The sequence below is a fragment of the Galendromus occidentalis genome, unplaced genomic scaffold (genome assembly GCF_000255335.2).
Source record: "Galendromus occidentalis unplaced genomic scaffold, Mocc_1.1 scf7180000077463, whole genome shotgun sequence".
Taxonomy (NCBI): domain Eukaryota; kingdom Metazoa; phylum Arthropoda; class Arachnida; order Mesostigmata; family Phytoseiidae; genus Galendromus; species Galendromus occidentalis.
The window spans coordinates 454,210-478,529 of record NW_003805451.1 but is presented as its reverse complement, the minus strand read 5'-3'; the positions used below and the strand labels follow the sequence as shown (position 1 = coordinate 478,529).

At 50.8% G+C, this 24,320-nt stretch overlaps 1 protein-coding gene across 1 annotated transcript; it reads left to right on the top strand.

Annotated features, from left to right (window-relative positions):
- Positions 1-2,364: 2,364 nt before the first annotated feature.
- LOC100901353 (uncharacterized) lies at positions 2,365-24,012 on the top strand. Its single transcript, XM_029111713.1, has 7 exons — positions 2,365-2,460; positions 17,392-17,622; positions 21,784-21,992; positions 22,110-22,255; positions 22,416-22,681; positions 22,977-23,238; positions 23,549-24,012. Exons 1-7 carry the CDS (start codon positions 2,365-2,367, stop codon positions 23,695-23,697), a joined length of 1,359 nt encoding a protein of 452 aa, XP_028967546.1. The 3' UTR covers positions 23,698-24,012.
- Positions 24,013-24,320: the final 308 nt, after the last annotated feature.

Genomic DNA, 24,320 nt, shown 5'->3' with positions numbered 1-24,320 from the left:
TGACGTCTTTACAGACGTTGCAACGGTTACGTGGAACGATGAACACGTCTTTACGTACGGAAGTACACGGGATGACATCCCTACAGTCGAAGCCTTTTCAATAGAACGTCGAAGCTGACGTACCTCAAGGCTTCTTGTCTGGTCCCCTCTTCCGATGAACTGCGCTGTTCCCTCAGTCCCTCGGAGGCTCTTTCCCCATTGTGGACAGAGAAGACTGATAGCGAAAGTTCGGACGGGGTACCGTTCGGTAGAAGAATTCGCGCGAAAGTGACGCTCGATCGTTCTACGGTCTACCGAAGTGATGATTCGAATCGCAAGCCGCGAACGGAAGAGAACGGCACTCGGTGAAGCAGCAACCGGTGAAAAATTAGTCTGGCCATCCATCTTCAGCCGAGAAGACGTTGAAGTCGACCGTGGTGAGGGGTCGGTAATGATGATCAAGATGAGCTTGTATTTAGATTCGTGCTCCCTGAGGTACGCCAACGATTAACAAAGTTGCACATCTAAAACGGGTCTGAAGATTCGGCGACCGGCGCCGGAAATTCACCATCCGACCGACTGGCACTGACCAAAATTCAACATTGCGGAAGAAAATCTTCCACGGAGAATCCTTCACAAAGCTGGCGCGCGCTCGTCCCGACTATCGGAGGAAAACCCTCGATCGGGACATGGAAAGAATCCGGCATCGACTTGCGTTGAGCGATTATCAGCAGATAGGAGAAGTTTACGGTTTGAGAGAATATTTTCAATCTAATTGATGACACAACTCGACCCGATCAATACCAGCCGTGTAGTGATAAAACACGGTGGTAATGATGACCGCAACGTTCCGCCGCCATGTTAATTACGACCGGAAGGGCAGCGTTTACCTCAGTGACGTGTTTCGCATCCACACCGATCCGGAAGGAGATTCCCATTTCCATAGAGGCTGGTCAGCGCTCTGTGAATGGAAAAAAAAGCGTTCGATTGATTCCAGCTCCGCAATGCAATCAATTATGGACTGCAGCGGCTGCCACATTCATCAACAGTGATGGAAACGAGTGAGCGAACACTGAACAAAGGGGGAAGTTTCCATCGCAGATGTTCGGGCAAGATTGCCGGGCGATCCGAACAAGAGCATAGAACGCTATCTGTCATTCGCGGATGCAGTCAACTAGAAAACGGAATAGATCATCGGACAATGATAGAAGATCCCTTCGAAAAGGAGTTTCGCTCACGAAGGGATCGAATTTCCTGATCAAGATCAGTGCCTTGATTCCGTAGGGAAATTTCGCGGGCAGAGGTTGGAGAACCACAGTGAAAACACTTGCGAGTCTTCGACCGAGTCACAGCCAGGGTCTCGGGAAGTCGTCGAGCGAAATTGGTTGTTTTTCCGCGACGTCAAATTTCGTCGTTCCCTTCATGTTTGCTAATAGCTCGAGGAATGTTTGTCGAATCGCCGATAAAATTCGTTATACGGACGAACGCTTCGCGCCTCCGTCGGCGTCATAAAATCGTTGTGTCGGCAGACGGCAGTAGCGACGGTGTTCACTTCCGACTGCCACTAGTACTAGTCGCGTAGAAAATAGCGGTAGTGCTCATACGAGCTGGTGAAGAGCTGTGAGAATTTTTCTTATCTTCCAAAACACTCAGTCATGTTCTTCAATGATTCTTGAGCTTCATTCCTACTCAGGTGAATCTCGCCATCCCAAGTCAAAGGGAAGCAGCCGGCTCGTGATATTCCGAATATTTTCCCCTCGCGGAGAAGGGTGCGCGAAGGATTGCGACCCGGCAAAGATTGGCGTCGGACCAGTGTTGTAAAGTTTTACGAATCGTTCGAATAGGGTTGCGGCCACGTCATGAGAGGTGCCCGACGACATGATCGCAGGATCAGAATGACCGGATCTAGTCGTACCTAGTTGCGTCCGGATTAAGGAAAGGTATCAGGTCTGGCGATCATTCTACTATTGTTTCCGTTCTCCGCTCGATTCCTGTTGTGGTTACAGCATCGAGTATCACAATGCTGTCACGACCGTTTGCACGCGCGCAGCCACAATGGGCCAGAAATTACAAAGAATTCTTACGATCCGTTTAAATTGAATAGTACATACGTCACCTCTCCCGTAGAATCCCGTTCCGCGCATCGGCCGCCATCCTGATGATCTCTCTTCTCGGGCGCTTAATCGCTGATCCGGCACCCCATTCGCTGCCGCTCCGACATTTCAAGTGCGACCTGTTGTTCTGTGGGCGAAGATCGATCGACTGACAGAGGGAGTGAGAAAGATGGACTCGCTCGCGGTACGAAAGCTCATCGAGGAGTAATGACTAAAGTGGTATTTTCCTTTTCTTTCAGGTAAATAGCTCAAATTTATTTATTTAACAAAGATGATAAGCCGTAGGCGGATATTGTCTCGCTCTCGAGATGAACTCGAGAATATCGAGGAAGAAGATGTTTGGTACCAGCGGGACAGACTCTTCAAGGTAAGCTGTCGTTCTGTTTTGTCTTCTCCCTTTCCCAGAAATGTGTCGGATCTATGGGTGCCTGGGTCAATGAGACATGTGCATGGGGTAGTTCGCGGGAGACATCCTGAACGGAATGCATGACCATGACTATTTCGGAGGAGTGTTTAAGTAGGTACTATCAGCTCAGGGAATTATTTGGGACCAAGCGCCGCAGCATAAGACTGCAGAGTTGTCTTGGCCCTCCATCGCTATCGAGCTTGACCCGGTGGCCGAGTAGGACTCCACAAGATTCACTCTACTCCCCCTGCTTCCCTCCCGGATAGGGATCCATCGGCTGGCATAGCTAGATTACGGAAAAGTTGATTCCTCTATTGCCGCGACTTTCCGTTATGTAATCCCTCACGAAGCTGGAGATCAGGCGACGTATCCAAGATATCCTCACTTTGCGAAGGAAGTCAGGGAATGGGATAAGAGAACGAACATTCGCTCGACTGACTGAGTGGTGCATTACGTCGAGTGGACTTCGGAGCTGGATGGTTGTAGAGAGCTGTCACATATCAGCTGGTCGCGTGGGTTTTCGGCTTTTGCTCGCATTTCGAATTGTATCTAAGTCCAGTTTCTGTCTGGGTGGCCGAACGACGTCCTCCGGGTCGGTCTCTTGAACGACGACCGGCCACTGCTTCTGGACCAGGTCAAAGAGTCACGGCGGGTGGATTACGTTGTCATCCGCGATCCCTGATTTCGGAGTTGCAGCTGCCTCGGAAGTAAGGCGGAGCAGTCTTACGAGATTGATTCCCAGTCGGACTGGAAATTCACCCGCCCGAGGAGCTCCCTGAGACTAAATCAGATCCGTTTCCACGACCAACCTCCCAATTAGCGACGTGAGCGCAAGCAATCATCGGATTGAGAATGGGAATGCAAGAAAAATAGATGTGACTAATTCGCTAATCGACTTGGACGGCGAAGCGGCGGGACTCGCGACCCAATTCTTCTTCGAAATCCACGGCGGAGCTCGACTCGAGGGCTAAATTTGTCAAAGTGCTGGTCGCACTGAAGCGACCGATGCGCACAGGGCCGGAGCGTCAGGTTGGCTTCATTAAGGAATTCGAGGAGACTTCGGGGTGCCATCGACTCCCTTCCACCTGCTCCTGCAGGCGGTGAGAAAATCGCGTCAGAGTGCCAACCGTGGCGGCTCGGGAGGCAACGACGACGACACCGAAGACAACAACAGCAACATTGAGCAGAAGCAAAATGACGTTGTGGCGTAATGGCCGATCAGACAACAAGCGTCCGGGTGTGTCTTCTCTGAGGTTATGTTTTTTGCGTCGATAACGCAAGACAAACATACCATCAAAATTCGTTATCAGCACGAAAAGATGGATGCTGCGCACGTGCGAGGTGTCGGTGGAATCGAACCGATTCAGAAAAAGAAGGAAACTGAATCGATCGCTGATAAGTGCTTATCGGGTTTCGTAGCGGGTGTGTGCGTGTGTGAGGTTCTGCGGTTGTGACTGAGCGAGTCGACGTAGGTTCGTCCGTGGATCCTCAGTCCATTCGGCCGACGGCCGGCCGATGGACGTAGCGCCTCCAGCTCATCAAAAGGGGCACGGCAATCTTTGACATGTGTCCCTACAAACAAGTCTCGACGCCTCAGCATCGCTAAAGCAGTACAAATTTCTTCATCGTTCGTGGATCAATCGGCTTGATAGCCCGGGGTTCGAACCCATTCCTCGGGAAGTGTTCCCCCAAAATGAGGATAAATCACCGCCCCACGCGCTCGAAGAACGAGAAGAGCAGAAACAGCCTCAATGTCGACCTGGGGCACAAAACGACGTTCGATAATGGTTTCCGAGAGTTTCTGACGGACTGTGTGAGCTGAAGAAAATATGACAGACAAGCATCCGTCACGACGCCGACGTTCCCCATTCTCTAATGGAGGACACCCATCGATTGGGATTCGACGGGGCCCGTCACATTAAACGATGCTGATCACGTTCCAGTAGCTCGGCTCGCCGAGAGCTGTGCTGCCACAAACTGTCAAATCGCTCAAGGTTGCTCGCTTGTACTTCATTTTTTTCTCTTCCCTTGGCGCTGTAGTTTTACCGGTCCATGACACAGGTGAACACCCAAGAACTCGCTCCAACGCGTCACTTGCGCGGCATCAACCTCTATAATGATTTATATAATCCTGTTCGCCGCTTAAGGGCGACTTTGGTCAACATCAGAAGACCGCGTCGGCTTCGGGTTTTCTGAGTTTCTGTCGTCACGACTGACGTCCCGGGAGAGGAACCCCTGTCATACAATCCTCAAAAACCTCCGGATTCACTGCAAGGAATCGGAGATCGGATGCATCGAAAAAGGGACGGAGGAATGATTTCCTCTCTGCCGTCGCATTGAGCTGCACATCAAGGATACCGTTACGTTTGGGATTGCGATTACTCGCCGTCTCGTGCGACCCGGTTCGATCCGCTCTTTCAGTTTCTCCTCAACGTTCGATGACAGAAAGCCCTAACCCTCGCTTGGAGACTCTGATCGCACAGGAAAAGAATCGAAGGAGAGAACAAAGCGATTGAGGTACAGTTCTTTGACGGAGACGCTCGAGACGCACGACGTGCTGCGAAGGTTATTGGGCGTCGGCGACCTCGCACTGCCGTTCAAGTCCGTCCATTCGTTCGTCTGCTCAGCGTTTCCGAATGGTTCCAAAAAGAAAAAAAAGAAAACGAGAACACGGTAGAAAACGCCAAGTGACCATTTGGCATTCCAAAACGGTTCACGCCTCCGGACGGACACTGGCACCGGTCGTTTTCTTGTCCCTTCGATAATGACTTCGGAATTACAATACGAGGGTTTCGAGATCGAGCGTCACCCAAGTTCCTGGGAACCATCAGATAAAGTTTCGAGCTTGAGAATTGCCGAGACGGAAGATCGAGTCCACACAGGAGAAGGATGAGCCCGGAAATTATTCCGCTAGTATTGAAGATACACTTCACCAACATCGACAGAGCACGTCTTCGACATCACGAACTTCGCCACCGTGGTTACCGAGCCAGATCGACTCTTCGTTTGATGTTATCAGCCTCTCCGACTCCGTTAATCCAACGATTCTGTTCACCGAACAGGAAATGCTCTTTTTGCCGTTAGCTAAGACCGACACATCAATGACCTTGCCCCCACACCCAAGGACAACGACGGCGGCATCGCAAGAGCGGCTCGGTCTTCGCAGAATCGCCGACTTGATTCATAACCTGTAGCCGCGAAGATTACGGAGGACTCATTCTCTCGCTCGCTCAATCGGACCGATAATGATGACGATTTTCCGCTGTCGACGGAAGGCGGTCCCAAATTAGCGGATCTTCGCGTCCACGCACTAGGCGGGCAACTGGAGATCCCGGCTTTAAGGGAACGGAATCTCTAGCGATCCGTCCGGTCCTCGGCATTGGACCTCATTCACGCTCCCAGTACGTGATTCACAATTTCGCGCGCAAATTGAGATTGAAGGCGCAGACGTACCGATGATCCGCCAACGGTAGACGGAAGCGAGAGGGATCTTCGCCGGCATGCGGCGTCGTCTATGGGCCACTCTCGGCGCTTCCAAGGTTGCGGAGAAGACATTTCTGCGGCCGAATCGTCGAGCGTATAATTGCAACAGATAAAGAAGGAACCGTCGCCTGCGCGGCGCGCTTTCGTTCGGGCATCTGAAGAATCTGATCGGCGCGCCGCGGCGCAAGGATGACTCGAAGAGCCAAAATGCAAATCAGAACTGAAGACCTTGGTCCGGAGTATTTGTTTCATACACAACGAGTATATGCGTGCTGACGTGATCCCGATTCTCTGGCTCGGGTCGATTCGCTACAAAGCTGGATTTGGTTGTGGAAATATTGTTTTGTTCCGACGCCGACGTTGCCGGCGGTGCGTCAGCAAGAGTTTGACGCGCTTCGATAGGCGTTCGACATTCGGCACGCCTATGTCATTTTTGCAAGGGTCAGCCTTACCAAGAGTCCGGTCGCCCTACCGAGCAACTTGTCTTCCGACTTCTGGTAGCGCTGCCGCTCTTGCACAAAAGTCTTCGGGGAGTTGTCCACCCATAGGCGGTGGACTGAGATCGATACCAAAAGCATCGACTCCTTCACCGCCACGAGCGGCTTAGACCGTTCCAAAAGGCTCGCCTAGCCAGGATTTTCTCTCGCTGCCGGGCTCTTGGGCCGACTCGCTAAGGGCGTGCCTCGTGTATCGATGCTGGAATGAGGTAGAAGACGGGACGGCAGAAAAAAAACGCACTTATACACGGTCAGACTCCGCCCCGGAATGCAGGGAGACCTTCAGATCCAGTTCGGTATTTTGCAAGTTGTTCGCCGACGAAAAGTCCGCCACCAGAAACTTGCCAAAGAGAGCTGGCTGCCCAAATCGGACGGCATTCTGTCCACGGCGACGTTCCGGTCTTATCTCGGTCTCATTTTGTTGTCAACTGTCGTGGCCGTCGGCTACCGGACCCTTATGCGTAACGAGACAAGAATGAATATCTGCATAACGGTTCGGGAAACGGAACATTTTTCGCCGGCAGCAATCAATTAAACGCCCAGCGCTCCGCGAAAAATGGAACATTTAAGAAAACCGATGGTTCCCGTGTCTTTCTCTTTCATTGATCCTTGTGTAACGAGTGCGAATCTCGTCTCACTCACTGACTGACCCATTTGGTCAGGCGGTCGGACAGTCAGTGAGTTCTATGAGGGGTGTCCGAACACCTAAATAACGCTACGACCAGCGAATGCGTCCGATATTAAACATTCCTCTCATGATGTAACAATGCGTTCGGTGATAAAGTAGGGGATTACGCGGATCGGTCAACATTCGTTCGGACCGAGACCGATATCTTGAAAAACCTTGCGACCCGAAGATAGACAGACGGCTGGGTTCCGAAGACTACCGAAGCTCATGCTCGTCTGAAGACCAAAGTCCATGGTCTGAATTCTCATGTCTGAAGACTGACGTCTGAAGCACGAAATCCGACTTCTTCGACCATGGTGGGAGTAACAGGTAGAGGTAGTCTTCGACGTTCAAGCCAAAGCCTTGAGGCTTACGTCGCTGCTTCTCGTGAGAGTTTGGGCTCCCTCGCTGATCGCACCGCAGTGGATTTGTCGACACTCATATTATCTGACGGTGCTTGGCAGTCTTCCTCTTTTTAACTCGACAGCGGCCAAACCGTTTGAAGACAACGAGAACTTTGTTCTTTTGACGTAATCCACTTTGCTCGGAGCTAGACTGGTCCGCGCATGAATTATCTCCATTAATTAACGTGGTCCGCGTTTCCCGCTCGACTTTTTCACTTCCTCCCAAGACTCGTTCCTGTAGCACCAGCGCTGCGGCAAGCTCAATGAGGTACATAGCGTGAAACGAGTCAAGTCCGTGTGCTCATTTTCTTGTCGATTCATTGCTCGAGCAACGACGTCAAAGTCGAGAGACTCTGGAAGATTCCGACTCCGGATGTGAGCCCCGGAATCACATCTGGAAGATCATCAAAACAGGAAGATGAGTCCAGATCAGAGACAGGAGCGAGATGAAAACAAATCATCAAATCGGAACTCCATCATCCACTGACCCTGAGAGGTGCAGACGTCGCGTCGGCCGGAGAGAAAATATGGGAATACTCCGCGAACTTCATGGACGAACGATGGTAGCCAAAAAGGTGAAATCACAATTGTGAATTCTTCGCAAAACAACGTCTCCCTGCCCTCCCTGGATGTCGGGATAGAGTCAGCTTGCCATTTACACCCTGCCGCCGAAGGCTCAATGCTCTTCGCTGCTTTTTCTTGATGTTTGTTTGGTGCACTGAAGTTGTAGGGCTCTGTCGCCTTGGGCTCTTTGTTGTGGTCCCGCTCACTGGAACTCTACTCACTGAAGTTCAGGTTCTCAGACAATCCTCGTTTGAAACAGCTCGGAAAGCATTTTCTCTTCAAGTCTCCAGGGCAAAATGTCGTCCCCCCGCGGGCAAGGTAAATGCGGGGAGAAGTGTCCAGAAGATCCCGTGCCGATTGCGTTCACGCGGAGAAAGACTGATTGCGGAGCGGATTTTCTTCTGGACGTCTCTCTGTCTCCGGAAAATCCTCATTTTGCGATTTTTCCCCCGATGATATCATGTGAAGCACTTCGGTGACCATTGATTACGTTGTTTCATTCGTGCAGAGATCCCGGGAATTCATCTTTTTAGGATGTTCTTCCCAATTACCCACTCACATATCAGTGAACATCACTGGCGATTGCATTTGGCGATCAGCGACTTAATGCATCATCTCCGCTGTTTTTTTTTCCACGCTTTCTACAGGTTTCCTCGTGTGATCGACCCATTCCATATACGAGACCTTCACTCCGATGTTGCAGTGATCGAAGAGCGTAATCACTTGTACCGCTGCTGGCAGACTAACAATAAGTGAAAAAAATCAGCCACCAAACCAATCTGCAGCAGGCATCCGAGCCACCGAGCGATCGACATTGAGCGAATCTTAATTTTTCGGGCTTTCCCAAATCCTATTCCTCCTGGAATTTTCGAATATGGACCTCGGCGTTTCTGGCACTCGTCGATTCGGTACCACCCGGCGCTCATTCATGCAAATTATCGGAGAGCTGCGTGTTTCTCGAATCGGATACGAATCAGGGGACAGTTCTCCCTGATAGCTGGATCAAAGTCGGATCGGCATCGGAGCTATTGTCTCCCGAGACTGTTTTACGCTTTTTTGCGCGGTGTTCAATGGGGAAGGGTTCCGTATCTATAAGTAGAAGAGATAGATGGACTATCGATTCTTTCGGCCGAATGGAATGAGCCGATCAATGACTGAGTTCATCGTTGTGACGAATCATTCCAGAAGTCTTCAGTTGTTCCGAAGAGACCGTCCCCGGGAGTCTATTCGGCCCTGTCTGTCGTTGATCATCGAGCGCTTATTGATAGGCCGAAAACGATTCATTTCCTACTGCCGAGGAAAACGAATAAGTGTTCACGACGAAAGCGCAATTCGTCCGATTACCTGACTCGATGATTATCGGATTACGATGACGAGTGGTATCCTTCGCCGTGATTACGACGACGGTGCCGGCGTTGCCTGGACCCGCGAAACATCCGAGGCGCGGAACGGAAATGTGCCAGATATTCACTAGAGACCAGAGGCAGCTCCTCCAGATGCGTTCGCCATCAGTCAAAAGGGATTACTCCGATTTATTAGAATTCGTCGGAGTCAAAAGTCAATCGTTCGACCGGAAGGCGGAATGGCGCAGGCAAAAGAGCCATGTATGAGCATTGCTTCCTGGGAGCGATTCGGACATTCGAATCGTTCTTCACCGTGTGCGCGACTGTTGTTCCTGCTGATTGGAGTGGACATTTGACATTTTTCCTGCTCGTTCTCACGCGCGTTGAGCTCGAGTCTTCAGGGCCGGCCGGTCGAGCCGTCGAGCCGATTCCTACATTGACGGCTAGCTGATTCTCTCACGGACATTCGATTTGACGTCACAGAAGGGGCAGCTACTACGACAACGGCAAAGACAATAATGGCAGATGCAACGTCAATGATCACAACAGCAGCAATAAAAAGAAACCTTTGAACTAAGGAAGGAAAAATTGCATGCAGAACTAGGAGAGGCGAAAAAGATACAAGAGGAGAAGTACGCGAAGGAAAACCCCGCTCCCCCTCCATCCATGGGCCTGTTCGAAAATTGTACATACAATTTGTACAGGACCGGATCATGATTTGTCTGCGACGCCAAGATCAGTCCTCTTGTTTGTTCTTCGGGCAAGTGAGCATCCCGTCCACTAATCACGACACGAATGGGTCTGAGCCCTGGTCGCTTCCCTTTTGCTCATCCATCTTGGATCGTGGTAGAGCCCCGGGTGGGAGACGGCGAAAAACGCGCACCACGACTCGGGTCCGGAATCCGACGACCCTTGTACACACGAAACCTAGCAGCGACATACCGGAGACGCGCGACGCTAACGCGCCCGATACAGCGGAGACAACAAGGAGCTCAACTATGGTTGTGACGAGCGACAGTAAGAATCACTACGCCGCGCCGGAGACATACCCGAAAAGCCATTAAAGTCTCGCGTCAGCACGCTGTGTATTACGTCTTCGGATAGCATCGGTACGTAGATATTCCTTCAGAGTCGAGCCCCGGGAAGAGCGAGCTCCGTAGGGATCCGCCAGCTATCCGTTGATTGGGGTCTTCTGAGCATCCTACGATCCTTCAGCATAGCACTATCGGAACCGATTTGAGGTACAGATACCTCTTCTAAGCAAGGAAATCACACATCGATTGCCGATCGAGCGAACGGTATCCCCCAGTAGCTAATTTCGCAAATTCGGAAAACCAAGAAAGGATCACCAATCCCGTCGGTTTCGAGGCTGATGATAATTGCTCGAGTTCCACGACGTCGCTGAACTGTCCACAATAATATCGGATTGTCGACAGCCTCAACTTGGAAGCGGTGGGAGATTCCGATCAAATCGATAGGGATTCAGAACTGATGATGAAGACACGACGGGAGAAGCGTGAATTGATTTGGGTTTCCCGGCGGCGCGTGTCCACCGTCGTTCGGAAGACAGCGAGGGATTCCGGTCAGCTAGACAGTCCCATCCGACCGTCCGTCCGTCTGACGGTCAGTCAGGCTGTCAGTCGGTCGGTGTAACTTTCGCTCCATGTTCGTTTGATGCCTCTTACTTTTATCGTTCAGCATTGAAACCCGAGCTGCAGGCCATCGGATAGAAGGAGAGATGTTCCGTTAAGATGTTTTTCAGTTTCACTTTCACGCTTCTGTGCCCGCTGTTCGGTTCGCTGTTTCGGACGCAGCAGCTAAACGGAATGGCGAACCTCGAAGTGGCAGTCCACAATTTTTGCCGCTTTCAGCAAAACATTTTTCTTCTTCGTCGACGCCGTTTCCGGCAGAACCCGAAGCCGCCGCGCATCGGGGGAGGGTCAGTGAAAATTCCAGGCCCGCCGCGCCGCCGGCATCGGTGCTCAAATTGTTGTCGGTGCTCTTGTTGTTGGTGATCGCGACGGCGGATGTTGCTATCGGAGATGATATTTGACTCGCTACGAACACCATCAGCAGGTTGCTCGGATTGCTCGTCGCAGCGAGGCGGCTGGTTAGCCCCGGCGCGGCTGCCGTTGCTGCCGAAGGGTTCTGGCCCTGTGACCCGCTCGTTCACCAGGGCAGCTTGCCAGGGAGCAACAGCAGTCGCAGCAGCATCGTCGAATGATTGTTGTTCCTTCTGTTGCCGTTCGTTGGTTCCGCCTCGACCTGTGACCCTCGAACCGTGCTTAAAAGAACACCATCAGGAGCCCAGCGAAAGTGGCTGCTTGGTCGACTGGTCGGTCGGTTGGTCGCCCGCTCGGCAGAAAATTCGCTCATCATATATACATTGTCGCCGAGTTCCGTTCCGATCTCATATGCTGTAGGTAATTGGATTGTCGAGGATCCCTTGTCGGCTCATATACTGGAGATCCATCGAGATTATTATCCAGGACCGGCATGGGGCATCCGAAAGAATTTCCTATAGATGGGGCGTTGGAATCCGTTGGATGTGAGCTTCGTCGGGACGGGTTTCGAGACAACGGCTTTTTAGCCGCTCCTTATTAAGCTCGACAAGAAGTCAAGACATTACGCTGGAGCCGATGGGTTCAGCTGTCCGCCCTCACCGAACGCGAGGTATTGTTTTCTTTCCCTTTTTTACGGAAATATCGTTGAAAATCCGGTGACGCAGCAACGACGGTCTTCATAACAATGCGACACGATGTCTTCATCATCTAAAGGCGATGCGGGTGGCTCCGGCTAATACGAATTTTTTTTCTTCCAATGGCGATCGGCTATTCGTCCCCGCGATTGTTCAATCGCGATCGGTCGGTCCGTTGGTCGGCTGCTGCTCAGCCAATATGTCTATCGGAGAACGCTGAAGAACATCAATCATGCTGAGTGCGGGGCGAAGCCGTTCGGAAGGAGCAGGAAGCCGCACACAGTTTTTCACCGGACAACGACGCGACGTCGCTTGCGTACTTTGTGAGCGAGCGAGCTGTGAGCACTTCATCATCCGATGCGATCGTCCACTGGATTCCAGCACTTGCTGAACTGGAAGAGAAAAGAAGCAAATCTGTTTCAAGAGCCATTTCACACGCACGCGTGTCAGGGAACAAAGTTACGAAACGCTCGCTCTTGCCACGAGAAGATCTAAGCTTTTCAAGACGTTATCTGTAAGAACATACACAAGACAACGGGGAGCAAAGGAGCTTCGGGGCACGGGTGGGAATATGGGACCAAAGAGAAAGAGAAGAGTGCGCTGCACGGAAAAGCGTGAAATCGACGGAGAAATTCCTCTCTCAGAGCTTCGAACGCGAGAGTACGATCACGGGCATTCTTAGGCTCCATCGAAGACGAATAACGATCAAGACTGGAACGATCATATTGCAACAACCAGTTTCGCATAAATCTCATTTGGTGGACTTGGAAACGTCGACGCTCCCGTGGACAAACTAGTAGTGAATATGGAGTCTTGATTCGAAACTCTCTTGAGAAAGCGATACCCACACGCTGGAGCGAATTACCGCGCGGCAAAAAATGCCTCTTTTTTTTTTTGGTCGAATTACCATTCCACTTCGAAGCTTACGTAATTGCGAGCTTTTACCAAATCGATCGAAGGGTAACCCTTGCTCCCGTAACTGTCGGACTGGTTGCTTCGTCAAACGCCTGCTTGATTGCTTGGCATACGCAGACGAACTTGCGACAGCAACGGCGAGAGAAATTACTGAAAAGTGGTTCCACTTACGCTTTCCACGCCCCCGTGTTTCACAACATCCCGTGACAATTTCGTTTCGATTCGGTGTTTTTTCCTTCGGTCTTCGCCTGTTCCCCATATTTTTGCTATCTGCCATCCCTCGTTGCGATATTCATGAACACGCGAGAAAAAGCATCTTGGCAGCCGCTACCAACGTACAAGATGTCTCTCGTCGTCAGCTGTACCGCGATCACAATTCCATTCGGCTGCGATTCGCAATCGGTTCCTACTTTGTCGTGAAGCTTGAATTGAATCCTTCGCCTCTGGGAAGAATTTTTAATTTCGGGCGAATTTTACGGGAAGAACTTTTCTTCAAGTGCCTCGAGCCGATTCCAAAAACTGAGGCGGTTGTTGAAAAGTTGCGAAGCAATGATGTCGGCTTACGGAAAAACGACCGAAACCGACGCTCCAGAGGTGGCAACGCCCGAAAACTTCCGCTTTTCTTCGTCGGTCCACAGCTAGCATGAGCTCGGGGCGATTACCTACGTTAGTTCTCCGATTGTTTTCCCCGCTATCCGTCTCCAGGCTGATATTTTTCTGCTTCTTGTAACACCCCGTAATCCTGCTTCCCTCCGGCTCTTCTGATAACGAATTCCTCATAAGCCGGTAGACTCCAGTTCCCCCGCCCCTCAAGCACAGTTGCGACAGACTTTGAGGAAGACTCCTCCGCTGACCTCCCCTAGAGGAACCGCGACAGTATTCTTACGTGAAATGCTTCCCGATATCTCGTTAGATGACAATGACGCTCGACTGCCCCGCTCCTGGAAGGAGCTGAGAAGAGTCAAAACTTGTTTCCGTTTTTTTGTGCCCGTATCGCCACCTAGCAAGACTCTCCGGGCGCGGTCGCTTACTCAGCAATTGCGGCTTGGATCGCTCCGCACCAATAAAACCGAAGCCGTTACCGTTATTTGTTGACAAACTCACCTGAGGCAGTCGGTCCACCGGTCTGACGACTTAGACTCTTCAATCGATCGGTTCGCCGGTTTTACGACGGACAAACCCTTCGCCACCTGAGTTTTACCTGTCTGACGGAACGGTCGAGTGTCTATCCGCTCGTCTGAAGCTTCGTGGAGCGTGCTAGGGAAAGAGAAAGCTCTCGAAAAACTCAGATAGATTCGGTGTTGTCACCGCTTGAGCAAGGAAAGATTTTTTCCGACTGGTCCTCATTGCCCCTCAAGGAATGCGAGGGTTCTCCTCCGGTTATCGTTCACGCTGGCGAATTGCACGACCTGCGAGACATCCATATCGTGGATCCCGATAACTCCCCGTCTCCGAGGGATCTGACGCTTCTGCCCCGATATCCGAGCTGGCACGATGTGTTCTACCTTGACGATGAGCTAATCTCCGTGAATATCCACCAAGTTGTCGTCAGTTCCTGATTTGAACTCTGAAAGGCTCGTGCAAGAATCTGAGGCAGGGCATAATCGTTTAGTCCAGAGGTCTTACGATTGTGATTCGAACGATGAATAAATGAAGGTCGAATCACTTTGCGGTTTTATTACTCCAGAATTTTTGACTCGGCTCAATGGCGCGACAACATGGTGACGACCTTGAGAATTTATTCACATATTCCTTCCTCTCATACTCCTGCATATCGGACCGATTGAACTGCGCGCGAGCAGGTTGTCATTGGTCGTGGCGCTCGTTGATGTCGTCGCCGATGTGGTGCTGGCGCGAAAAAGTAGGCAATGAGGTTCCGGGTCATCCGTTTTGAATGAAAACTCGCGAGTGACGAGACAATCTGAATTGAACAAGTAGCAGGAAGAAATTGACCGACTCATTGAAGGCTTATTTCTACGAGTTGCCTGTGACAAAACGATCCCATAAGAGAGACGGAAAAAACATCTCACAATACCCTATCGTCCGGCTTACACAATAGTTAGACCTTCCCGGTTCGCGGAACGGTATCCTAACCCTTTTTCCACCTTGTTATTCATTGTTTCCCCCAAATCATGTGAGCGAGGAGAGGGGCAGGTTCTCGGGATTGAGAACCGGCTGACGGATAAGATTGAGGGGAAATTGAACTCGTGCAAAATAGAAGACCCGAGGAATTGACATATTTTCGCGCTGCTCGGCGAAGTTTATGAGGAGCAGGAATTTCTGCGAAGTCCCATTCATCGAGGGGTTCAAGGTACCGTCGGCAACGATTCCGAATAAAATCCGGAAAAACATCAGGTGCGAAGACAGCTTCGATCAGGGGAGAAAAGCCGCTTCTGGAATGCCTTCGTTTGGGAAATGGCGTCAAGGTTATTTGGCGGCGTTCGCTGGACAAATCCGAGTAGAGGATTCCTGTGAATGCTGGAGCAGTATCGGTGGAGGTGGGAAAGAAGGGGATATCTTCGAACGGCGAAATTGATAATCCATCGATGATCGATTCTTCAAATCATTCATCAGTCCACCTCAAATACATATTCTGCTAAAGATGCTCGACGCGAAACCGGAAGGGTGCACCGATCGTTGTACCCGATCGCCGAATCATGAGCCCTGTGAGGGAGGATTTTGACGGATTATCAGGACAAACCGCCCTAGCGGACTGCGACCAGATTTCGCCTCGATTTCCCGCTACATTTCGAACGAAAGTATGACAGAAACACGACAGAGAGAGAGGGAAAAAAGAATTATCCGGAGTCTCTTCCTTCTTGGAACACATCTGAATGCCTCTGATGGTGTCTGCGGTTTCTTGAAACTGTTTTGTGCTGGGTATCTTCACAATGGCTTGCTGCGGATCGCTCTCTGACGAGTCCGTTTAACAAAAGTCATTGTCCATTTCGGTACTATTAGTGACTCACTCGTCGGCTGGTCGCGCGGTCGGTTGGTGCCTTGGTCGGGCGGAGCGAGGCGGTCGTTCGGTGTGTCGGACGGACGGTCGGAGAAATTCCCACCACCAGAATACTCCCACCTCGTGTCATTTCGAAGGGCGTTCGACCAACATCTTTGGCTACAAGAAGCCCTTGCTTTTCACCCATTGACTGCTGCGAAAGCAAGTCGGCGATTGCGCTTGCGGCTGTGGCGTCGACGGCAACTGCGAGAGGAACGTAACCAAACGTAAAACGGCTTGGAAATCTGATAGTTAGGGATCACTCAACGCTGTCAACATAACCGTTTCTCGCTGTGGGTGTGGGACCCACCAAGGACCTCCCTGTTAGAGCTTCCCATTGTGGAGCTCCGTTGCAGGGCAGAGGAATGATTTTCGTGACTACCTCATGATTCGATTTGAGCGACCATAACTCGTTAGGAAGAGGCGGTACCCCTTTACCACTCCGGTGGTCGACTTTGACGGCGGAGCTCGTCTAACTAAGTGGGCCTTCGCCAGAATCGGTAAAGTTGGGAAATGACAGAATAAGTCTTGATCGATCCTGGAATTCCAAGGTTTGGGATCTCGAGGGAGGAGGGTATCTAACGGTTCCCGACGACATCCCAACCCAAACCAAGCTGTGACGATCGACCTTCGACGGCGTGGTACGTGCGTCATTCGGATGCGGTGAAAAAAGCGGCGGCAGGTGCTCAAAGCCGATGTGATTAATCGAATCAAGACAATGGATTCAATGCCGGCTCGCACGAACAGAAGAATGTTCAGGACCAATTTTCGCAGAAAATCTGGTACTATGCATAACTGCTCGCGATATTGGATAATGTGACACCTCGGCTTGAATTTTCGGCGTACGACTTTCATGGAGTCGTGATGGTCATAATGATGATGATGGCACCGAGGATAGCGGATGATCGTTGACAGCGAGCTCTTATTCGGACTTGGCTACCTGCCAGAAACGGCTACTGGCTCCGCGGAATAACGGATCGCGGTTACTCGATCCCGGAGAAGCTCTCAGTGAGCAGGATGGTTATCACTCATCAAATCGATCTATTCCCTGAATATTCCGGCACCCAACGATCTAGGAGTCACTTGATCAGCAGGAAACCTCTCAATGGGGATCTTCTGGGCAGTGATGGCGGTGCTGAAAAAGGTTGGAGGCAATCGGGGCATTGTTCGGAAAGCTCGAATTTTCTGAAAGAATCAGAGTCACTCTTCCTTGCGGGAGGTCGTGCTGAATGCAGTAATTCCCCTAGTGGTCATGAACTTCGAAGAGTCAAATAACACTCTGGTCGTAACAAGCGCTAAGACGTGACTTTTTCTTTTTTGCAGGACCACATTCAAGAAGTTCTCCACAAGTGGGAACAGATCGATGATGAAATATGGGCCAAAATTATCTGCATGGAACGGAATCGACGTGTCGCCAAAGCGTATGCACGCGCCCCAGAACTCGAGATTAATGGGACCGGAGACGGGTTCGACGGTTTCAAGATTGGTCTGAACGCGTTCGATAATCCGATGCGCGACGAGAAAACGCACGAAACTAAGAAGAGGATTGGCATGGTAAGTGATCGTACCTTCTCGACATGACGAAATCTTGCTTCTCCGATCCACAGTCTAAGGATTCCGAGGGAGCCTGATCGATGATTTCAGAGTACAATATCGTTCTTTCTAATCGTTATGGATCGAAAATATCATTAATTGTGCTTGGCTGACGGAAGGCGGGAACGGGTTCTGAAAAGCCGGAAAGAGAACGATCGCGAATCGAGAGAGACGCAGGTTGAAGCCGATTTCAGCCGAGAGGGGCTGCCTGTGAAGAATGGCAAGTCGTCATAGCTCCCCGAATATGAACCGATTGCGAGACTGCCAGCTTACTATCTTCCACGGCAGACGTAGCGATGGGTTGGAAAAAACATCCCGACAGCTGGATACAAACAATATTTCCTTGTTTCGCAAAACAGTTTTCTATAAGCCGTACACCTATCAGTGGCTGGAGTGAGCAAGTCCCGGAATGCTATCCGCGAGTCTAAGGTCGCGGGCGCTAATTTACTTATGATATATCTGCGCCTCCTCTTATAACGGAAAAGGGGGAACAAAAATTCTGAAAGAAACGCATTTCCCGATAATTCGTCTCACAAATGGCGTCTACCGCGGAAAATCCTGCTCTCTTCTCTACGAAGCGGCTGAAAACTTGAATTTGGATCTGTCTAGCTCGCGAGTTTCCCTCAGGCTCGATAGGTAGCAAGGGATTGATACTACTTCGGTCACAGAGTGCTATCCTTTTATCAACTACTCTGCGAAGCGATTTTTCGGCCTTGTCGTCGTGAGCCACACCGCGGTAGTGAAATGTCCAGTGCGTCGGAATCAGTCAGGGAAATCTCTTCCAGCGGCTCGTCTCGATACATGTTCAAGCACGATAAAAACTCGACTTTCGTTTCTATCCCCGACTACGCAATCTGGTCCAGTTTTGTTTGACTCCCTCGTCTACACCAGAAAAAACAAGACGTAGTGGGCAGTACTGCTCCAATAGCACAGATATCCCCAGCCTCTCATTACTCCGCTGGACAGTGCATAGCTCGCTCGCTCGCTTGCGCGTTGAATGCGAATAATGATTCAAAACGCGAGTTTTCTCCCCCCGGAGAGCCAGAATTCAGAATATTGATATTCAAAGGTCGTGCGGAGTATTTTTTGGAATTTAGTCGTTTTGCTTGCCGTCTGCCAAGATCTTTACGGAAATATTCCTTTTCAATTCATCGGCTGCAGCTTTTTCTGTCCTCAAACTCTGACCTTATGGCCCGTACGATTTCATTGAAGCGAGTTTTGCTCCAGGGGATGTTGAATTGGGCTATGGGAAAGATCACGTTCGAAAAACCTCTTGCGAGAAGAAATCGCCAGGCTAGCGGTCCGTCGAATGGAACCTCCTTCGATTTTTTGCAAACTTTCGAAGTTTGCTTATTTCACCAATATAATGAGAAGCTCTCCCGTGTTCCTCCGCTCACCCCGTAAGCTCAGTGAGCACAACCGCTAGCCGATTGAATGACGATTGACTTACCTAACTCAGATTTGCTCGACGACCGCCACGCCGGCGGACGTTCAAGGGGGCGCTTTGTTCAGTTTGACTTGCGCGCGAATGATTCAGAGTCAAGTCAGACGATGTCCACCACCCTGGTTGATGGAGCACCTCGGCCTCTGTCCGGTGGTTCAATTGGATTTTTCGCGCTCACATGCTCGCTACCACACCGGAACTCACTCCTCTACCTTGGAGCTTCCTCTCCTGAAGCGAGAAGAAACGCCGACTTTCTGGTAGACTCGCGTCGGGACGTTTCAGCCCCTTTCTGCTTTGTGGATACCACACGCATACCCTTGACGGAATTTGTCAATGAGGGGGGGAACGGACACACGATTCGTATCTGTGCTCCGATCGCTCATGCGACTGATTCGTTACCCATCGGCTGATGTTTGAATCATTTCTCAGTCCTTGAGTGAGCGCTAGATTGGCTTCCTCGCAACTATGGGAAGAAGATTTTAACGGTGTTGCATATATGCTTCCCACTTGATCTGCAGAGAAGATTTCATTCACAAGTGACATCATCCCAACGCGGGGAAAATTGTACTGCGGAAAGCGGGCGGGAGGTGAAGTCGGCTCGGCACGGCAGCGATTCCATCGAAATGAAAGTCGTCTTTCCTTTGCGTCCCCGCTCTGTTCTCACAGTTAGCGAGAATGGGTGCGAACGCAGCTCCTCTGCCGACCTCAATTGACCTTTGGGCGTCAATTATTATTGTATTTAGCTTGCTCTCTGGAAGCAGTGCTTTTATACTTCCGACCTCTGTTTCCGGCGACGCGGCTGGCTATTCGGATCCGTGTCTCGGCCAGCTCAGTGGCCGTCCGTGGGGTCATAGGCCAGAGCGAATCGAGCGGAATTGATGGGTCTCCCGTCATTTGTTCATTTGCGTCCCGCCCCGAATGTGGAACTATGGGAACGAGACAGCAAGCCTCAGGATATTCCATCTCAGATAGAAATGAGAGATTAATTAGATTCGTGCATGTGCATCAATGCAAATTGATATTATGCATGACGCTCCGAATCTGAGAAGGACCCCGAATTTTTTCGACGTTCGTTCTCTTCAACTCCACCAGCGCGGCGGAGCCTTTGGCTCAGGGACGGATGTTTTCGTGGAATGTTTGGTGTTATTTGAGCGCTTCAGGACAAAACCAACCCGATTCGTAGCAGAAGCCAGAAAGCTGGCTCGTCTGACTGCCGCTCTTTCAAACGGAGCTCCGGGAATAAGACTGAGACCACATGGTCACGAGATAACTTTCATCAAAGTGACAAACGGCCGCATCCGAGCGCCCGTCGACGATTCTATTGAGATCGAAGCGGGATGAGCACTGAAGTCATCGACATCGATCTTGACACTGCCATCTTACCTTCCTTTCAAGTTGCTCGCTTGAAAGTCCGCTCTAAATTCCGCCCGACGCAGACGTTCCGAGATCAGGGCTGCTGACGCACCCGCGCAACGTTTTCTTGAAAACGTCCACGGAAGAAGCGAGAAGAGAGAGAAAGAGAAAATCCATGAACAAATCGTTTTGCCCTCTGCTTCGATCAGCCGAATGCCCGCAGCGATCGGTGTTGGGTTCTCGGATATGGTATAGGCGTCCTTCGCTGGCTTGTTGTTTGCCATGATCGATGCAAAAACGCTGCAAATAACCGACCAGGTGGATACTGACCGCGCTTAAAAACATTATCTATCCATAATCCAAGAAGCATTTGAGAAGACGGCGAATCCGCCACAGAAAGCGCTACAGAATTTCTTTCACGACATCAGCGGCTGTCCCTCGCTGTTGCAAGCCTCGAGAATAGAGCGAAGAAAAAAACCTCTGGGTCCAGGCTAAGCAAACGATTCGGACCGTGTTTTTATTGTTTTTGCTCGCACTAATCTTCGAGGGCCGACACCGCGCATATCTCATTTTTCCCAAGAGTTTATTCGTGGGGGCTGGAGTCTGAAGGACCTCGACTTTTTGAGCATCTCCCAGCAGGCTCTCGGTGGTCAAAGAATGACCGATCGTGGAATCGATCACGGAAAAATTTGAATATTGCGAATCGCCGCGGTGACAGTGTCGCAATGTCGTTTCGCAGCAGCGAACAAAAAGATGAAATGTGAAAGACGAATAATTGCCAGCTTGTCGCAGACAGCTCAAAAGCGTCCCCTCAGCGTCTGGGAAGTGTCTGACGATGTCCTTCTTCACGAATCGCTCGCTGACTGTTGGCTCCCGATGAGTTTGGACAGCTCGCTCGGAATCCTAAGCCCCAATATCCGACACAGCCGCGATAATCATCATCCGGTCGACACGGTAGCCGCTGGGGTCCTGGCGACCCGTGCGTTTTCTATGCCCAATACGATGCTTGTAAACCTTCGCGCACAGGAGGCCTGTCATTCGCTGAGATTTCATGGGGCGACTCGATGGCTATCCGCGACCTACTTTATCGGATTTAGAAGACCGTCCAGGAGAATGGAAACTCGTGTTCATCTTTTCGGAGACGAATCAGGATGCGGAAGTATTGAAATTTCGGGAGAATTATCTCATTCTTTCCGGGAACCTCGGCTTTGAATTCTCAAAAATCCTGCTACGTACCGACGATGTAAAATAGAAACGGACTAAGAAGCCTCTAATAATCGCTGAAGATATACAGAGAACTAAATCAACTCTCGACTCGATTCCAGGGCGCTCGGATAACGATGGACAAATCGGGGAATATCGTCATCAAGCGAATCTCGAAAGCGTCGATTTACGTCAACGGTGCTCAAGCTGGGGAGAACTCGTCGATTTCGAAAGAAGTCATCGAGAATCGAGGTCAGCTAGAATTCGACAAACCTGTAAAGCTCTTCGACATGGAGAGATTTCGCGCGAACGTCATTCGTGAGATGAAGAGGTGAGTCCACTTCCAAAACTTGCTCGACGATTCCGGTAGAAGGGTAAGCCCTCGTTTGAAAAACATCTCTTCTTCTCTGTTATGCTCCTGTGACACGGCCCTAATTATTTTCCACAGGGGATACCCCGACCGGAAAGCACTCGAGGCCCAATGTATTTCGTGCATAAGTTTCGTCCGCGATTACGCTGACGTCCTACAGGTTCCGGTGTGGGTGATGGTGATCAATATAGTCGCTTTAGACATGCTCAAGAGCAAGCTGCCTCGTAAGTCACTTCCACAGAAATCGATGATGATGATAAAATAATGCCCAGCAACCATCAGCAGCATTATAATCTAACATTGACAATAATGAAAAGAATGATATTCTCAAACGATGCCCCCGAATCTCGAGGACATGTTGATAATTCCCTGCTACCTCTTCAGCTCAATACGCGGTGCCGGCGGCGACCAAGCGTCAGAGTGCACCTAACCTGATGTCGATTTTCGACACGCCAGCTCGTGGCCGGGGCAACGATGTCGAGGATCCATACACTGCGCTCCCCGGAGGAGCGTCGTCCTCGGGTTCTTCGGGTGGACACAACACGACGAATTTGAAGCGTGACCGGGATCGCGATCCGCGACCTCCGAAGCTTCCTCCTAGGGATCATAAGGACAGAAAACCGAGGGTTCCTCGCGTAAGTACCCCTCAGGTCAGTTCCGTTCCAGCTCGAGTCAGTTGAACCAGCTTCACTCACCCGCTTCGGAACTGACAACCGTGCTACATTCTCCGGTCAGAGGGATTGCGGTGGAGCACTCTCAGGGTAACCCCATCATACGCGGCAAACTCACCGTTAGATCCTGCTTGCTATTGTCATGACCGGCTTGGTTCTGGCGCCTCCCGATTCGGGTTCCATCCGCGAGAACGAATACCTAGAGCCTCGAATGCCATTTGTCCGGATGTGTTCCACCCATGCAATAAATTCGATTCTTCGCTATTCCAAACAGCCGGACTACGAGGACACGTACGCTGGAGTTCCCGCGCAAACTCCGTCGAGGAAGATTTCTTCGTCATCCGGAATCTACGACGATCCCTACTACTGTGGGCTGAAGGCCAGGGTGCCTAATTTCAATCGAGATTACAACTACAATCGCAGAGATCGTGAACGGCTGCAGAAAGACGCTATCTATGCGTACGCCTCATCGAATCACTCATCGAATTACCTCAACTCACTCTACGGATTGCGCAATAGAGAGAACGGAATATACCGTAAGTATCTGACCCCACAGGGAGAGAATATCATCAGCGGAGCGAGGGGCATTTAGAAAAACGGGAGACGCTCCCGGCAGTAGACTAGACCGAGAACGAATCGCGGAAGGAAACTAACCGAGACACGTCTTGCACGCAGAATACTTCACATGCGCGTCTGAAGTCAGACCCTAGGAGCACAGAAGACCACACTCACACAACACGTACACCGTGGTCCTTTAAACTGATCCGAGAAATCACAGGAAAACATTGAATTCTCAATGACGGCGGGCTCCGTTTGTCCATCGACTTCATGCCCTTGTTGTTTCAGAGAGCGCAGACCACGACTACTCGAAAATCTACGGAGTTCTCCCGCTGAGACAAAACTCAACAGCACAGAGTTCAAGCTCATCTTCGTCGGCAGGCGCGACGCCCACGTATTCGCATGCTCGCGAAGTCTTCGTCGGAGAATGGGAATGAGGCATATGACAGAGTTGGATTTTTCGAAGAAAATCCGCGGGATCGTTGGACGACAGGATCAAACCGAGTCACTAGATAGTCGTGATTGTGTGCGTGCGCTAGTTCACAGCGTTCTCATCCAGAAGCCGGACATAGCAAGGGTTCACCGGACGAATGTATGATGAAAACTATCCGCGGCTTCTCTTCCACACGCCGATGACGAGAACCGTACTTCTTCCGCGACAGTAAGAAGCTTTGAGTGAACGAACGACTCATTCCGTGAGGGAACACTTGTAGAACGCGCCATTTACTAATAATAAAAGAAGGTGATTCAATCGTTCATACCATAGATCAGCGATGTTCTTTTTCGGGCACTCCTCACTCTAAACAGCATTGATTGGAAGGAAAAGCTTCTTCTTCTCAGCTTTCTGCGAACAATACTCTGAGGCTCTGGGGGTTTGGCTGATCATCCCTCCCAGCTGAGCCTTGGAAGCTCTGAAGGATGCATATGTATATCACGCACGGATATACACGAATCATGCGGATGGTGAAACTCTGTCTTGATCGGGCATCGAGCTACTCCGGTAGCGCTGACGCGTCGCTCATCTCCAGCTTCATCCGGACTAGGATTCCTCACGGGCGAG

Excerpts from the sequence above, each read along its gene's own strand:
- LOC100901353 (XM_029111713.1), top strand. The coding sequence starts at position 2,365 with ATGATAAGCCGTAGGCGGATATTGTCTCGCTCTCGAGATGAACTCGAG. Across the intron at positions 2,461-17,391 it reads AGCGGGACAGACTCTTCAAG|GACCACATTCAAGAAGTTCT; the intron begins GTAAGCTGTCGT and ends TCTTTTTTGCAG. Across the intron at positions 17,623-21,783 it reads CTAAGAAGAGGATTGGCATG|GGCGCTCGGATAACGATGGA; the intron begins GTAAGTGATCGT and ends ACTCGATTCCAG.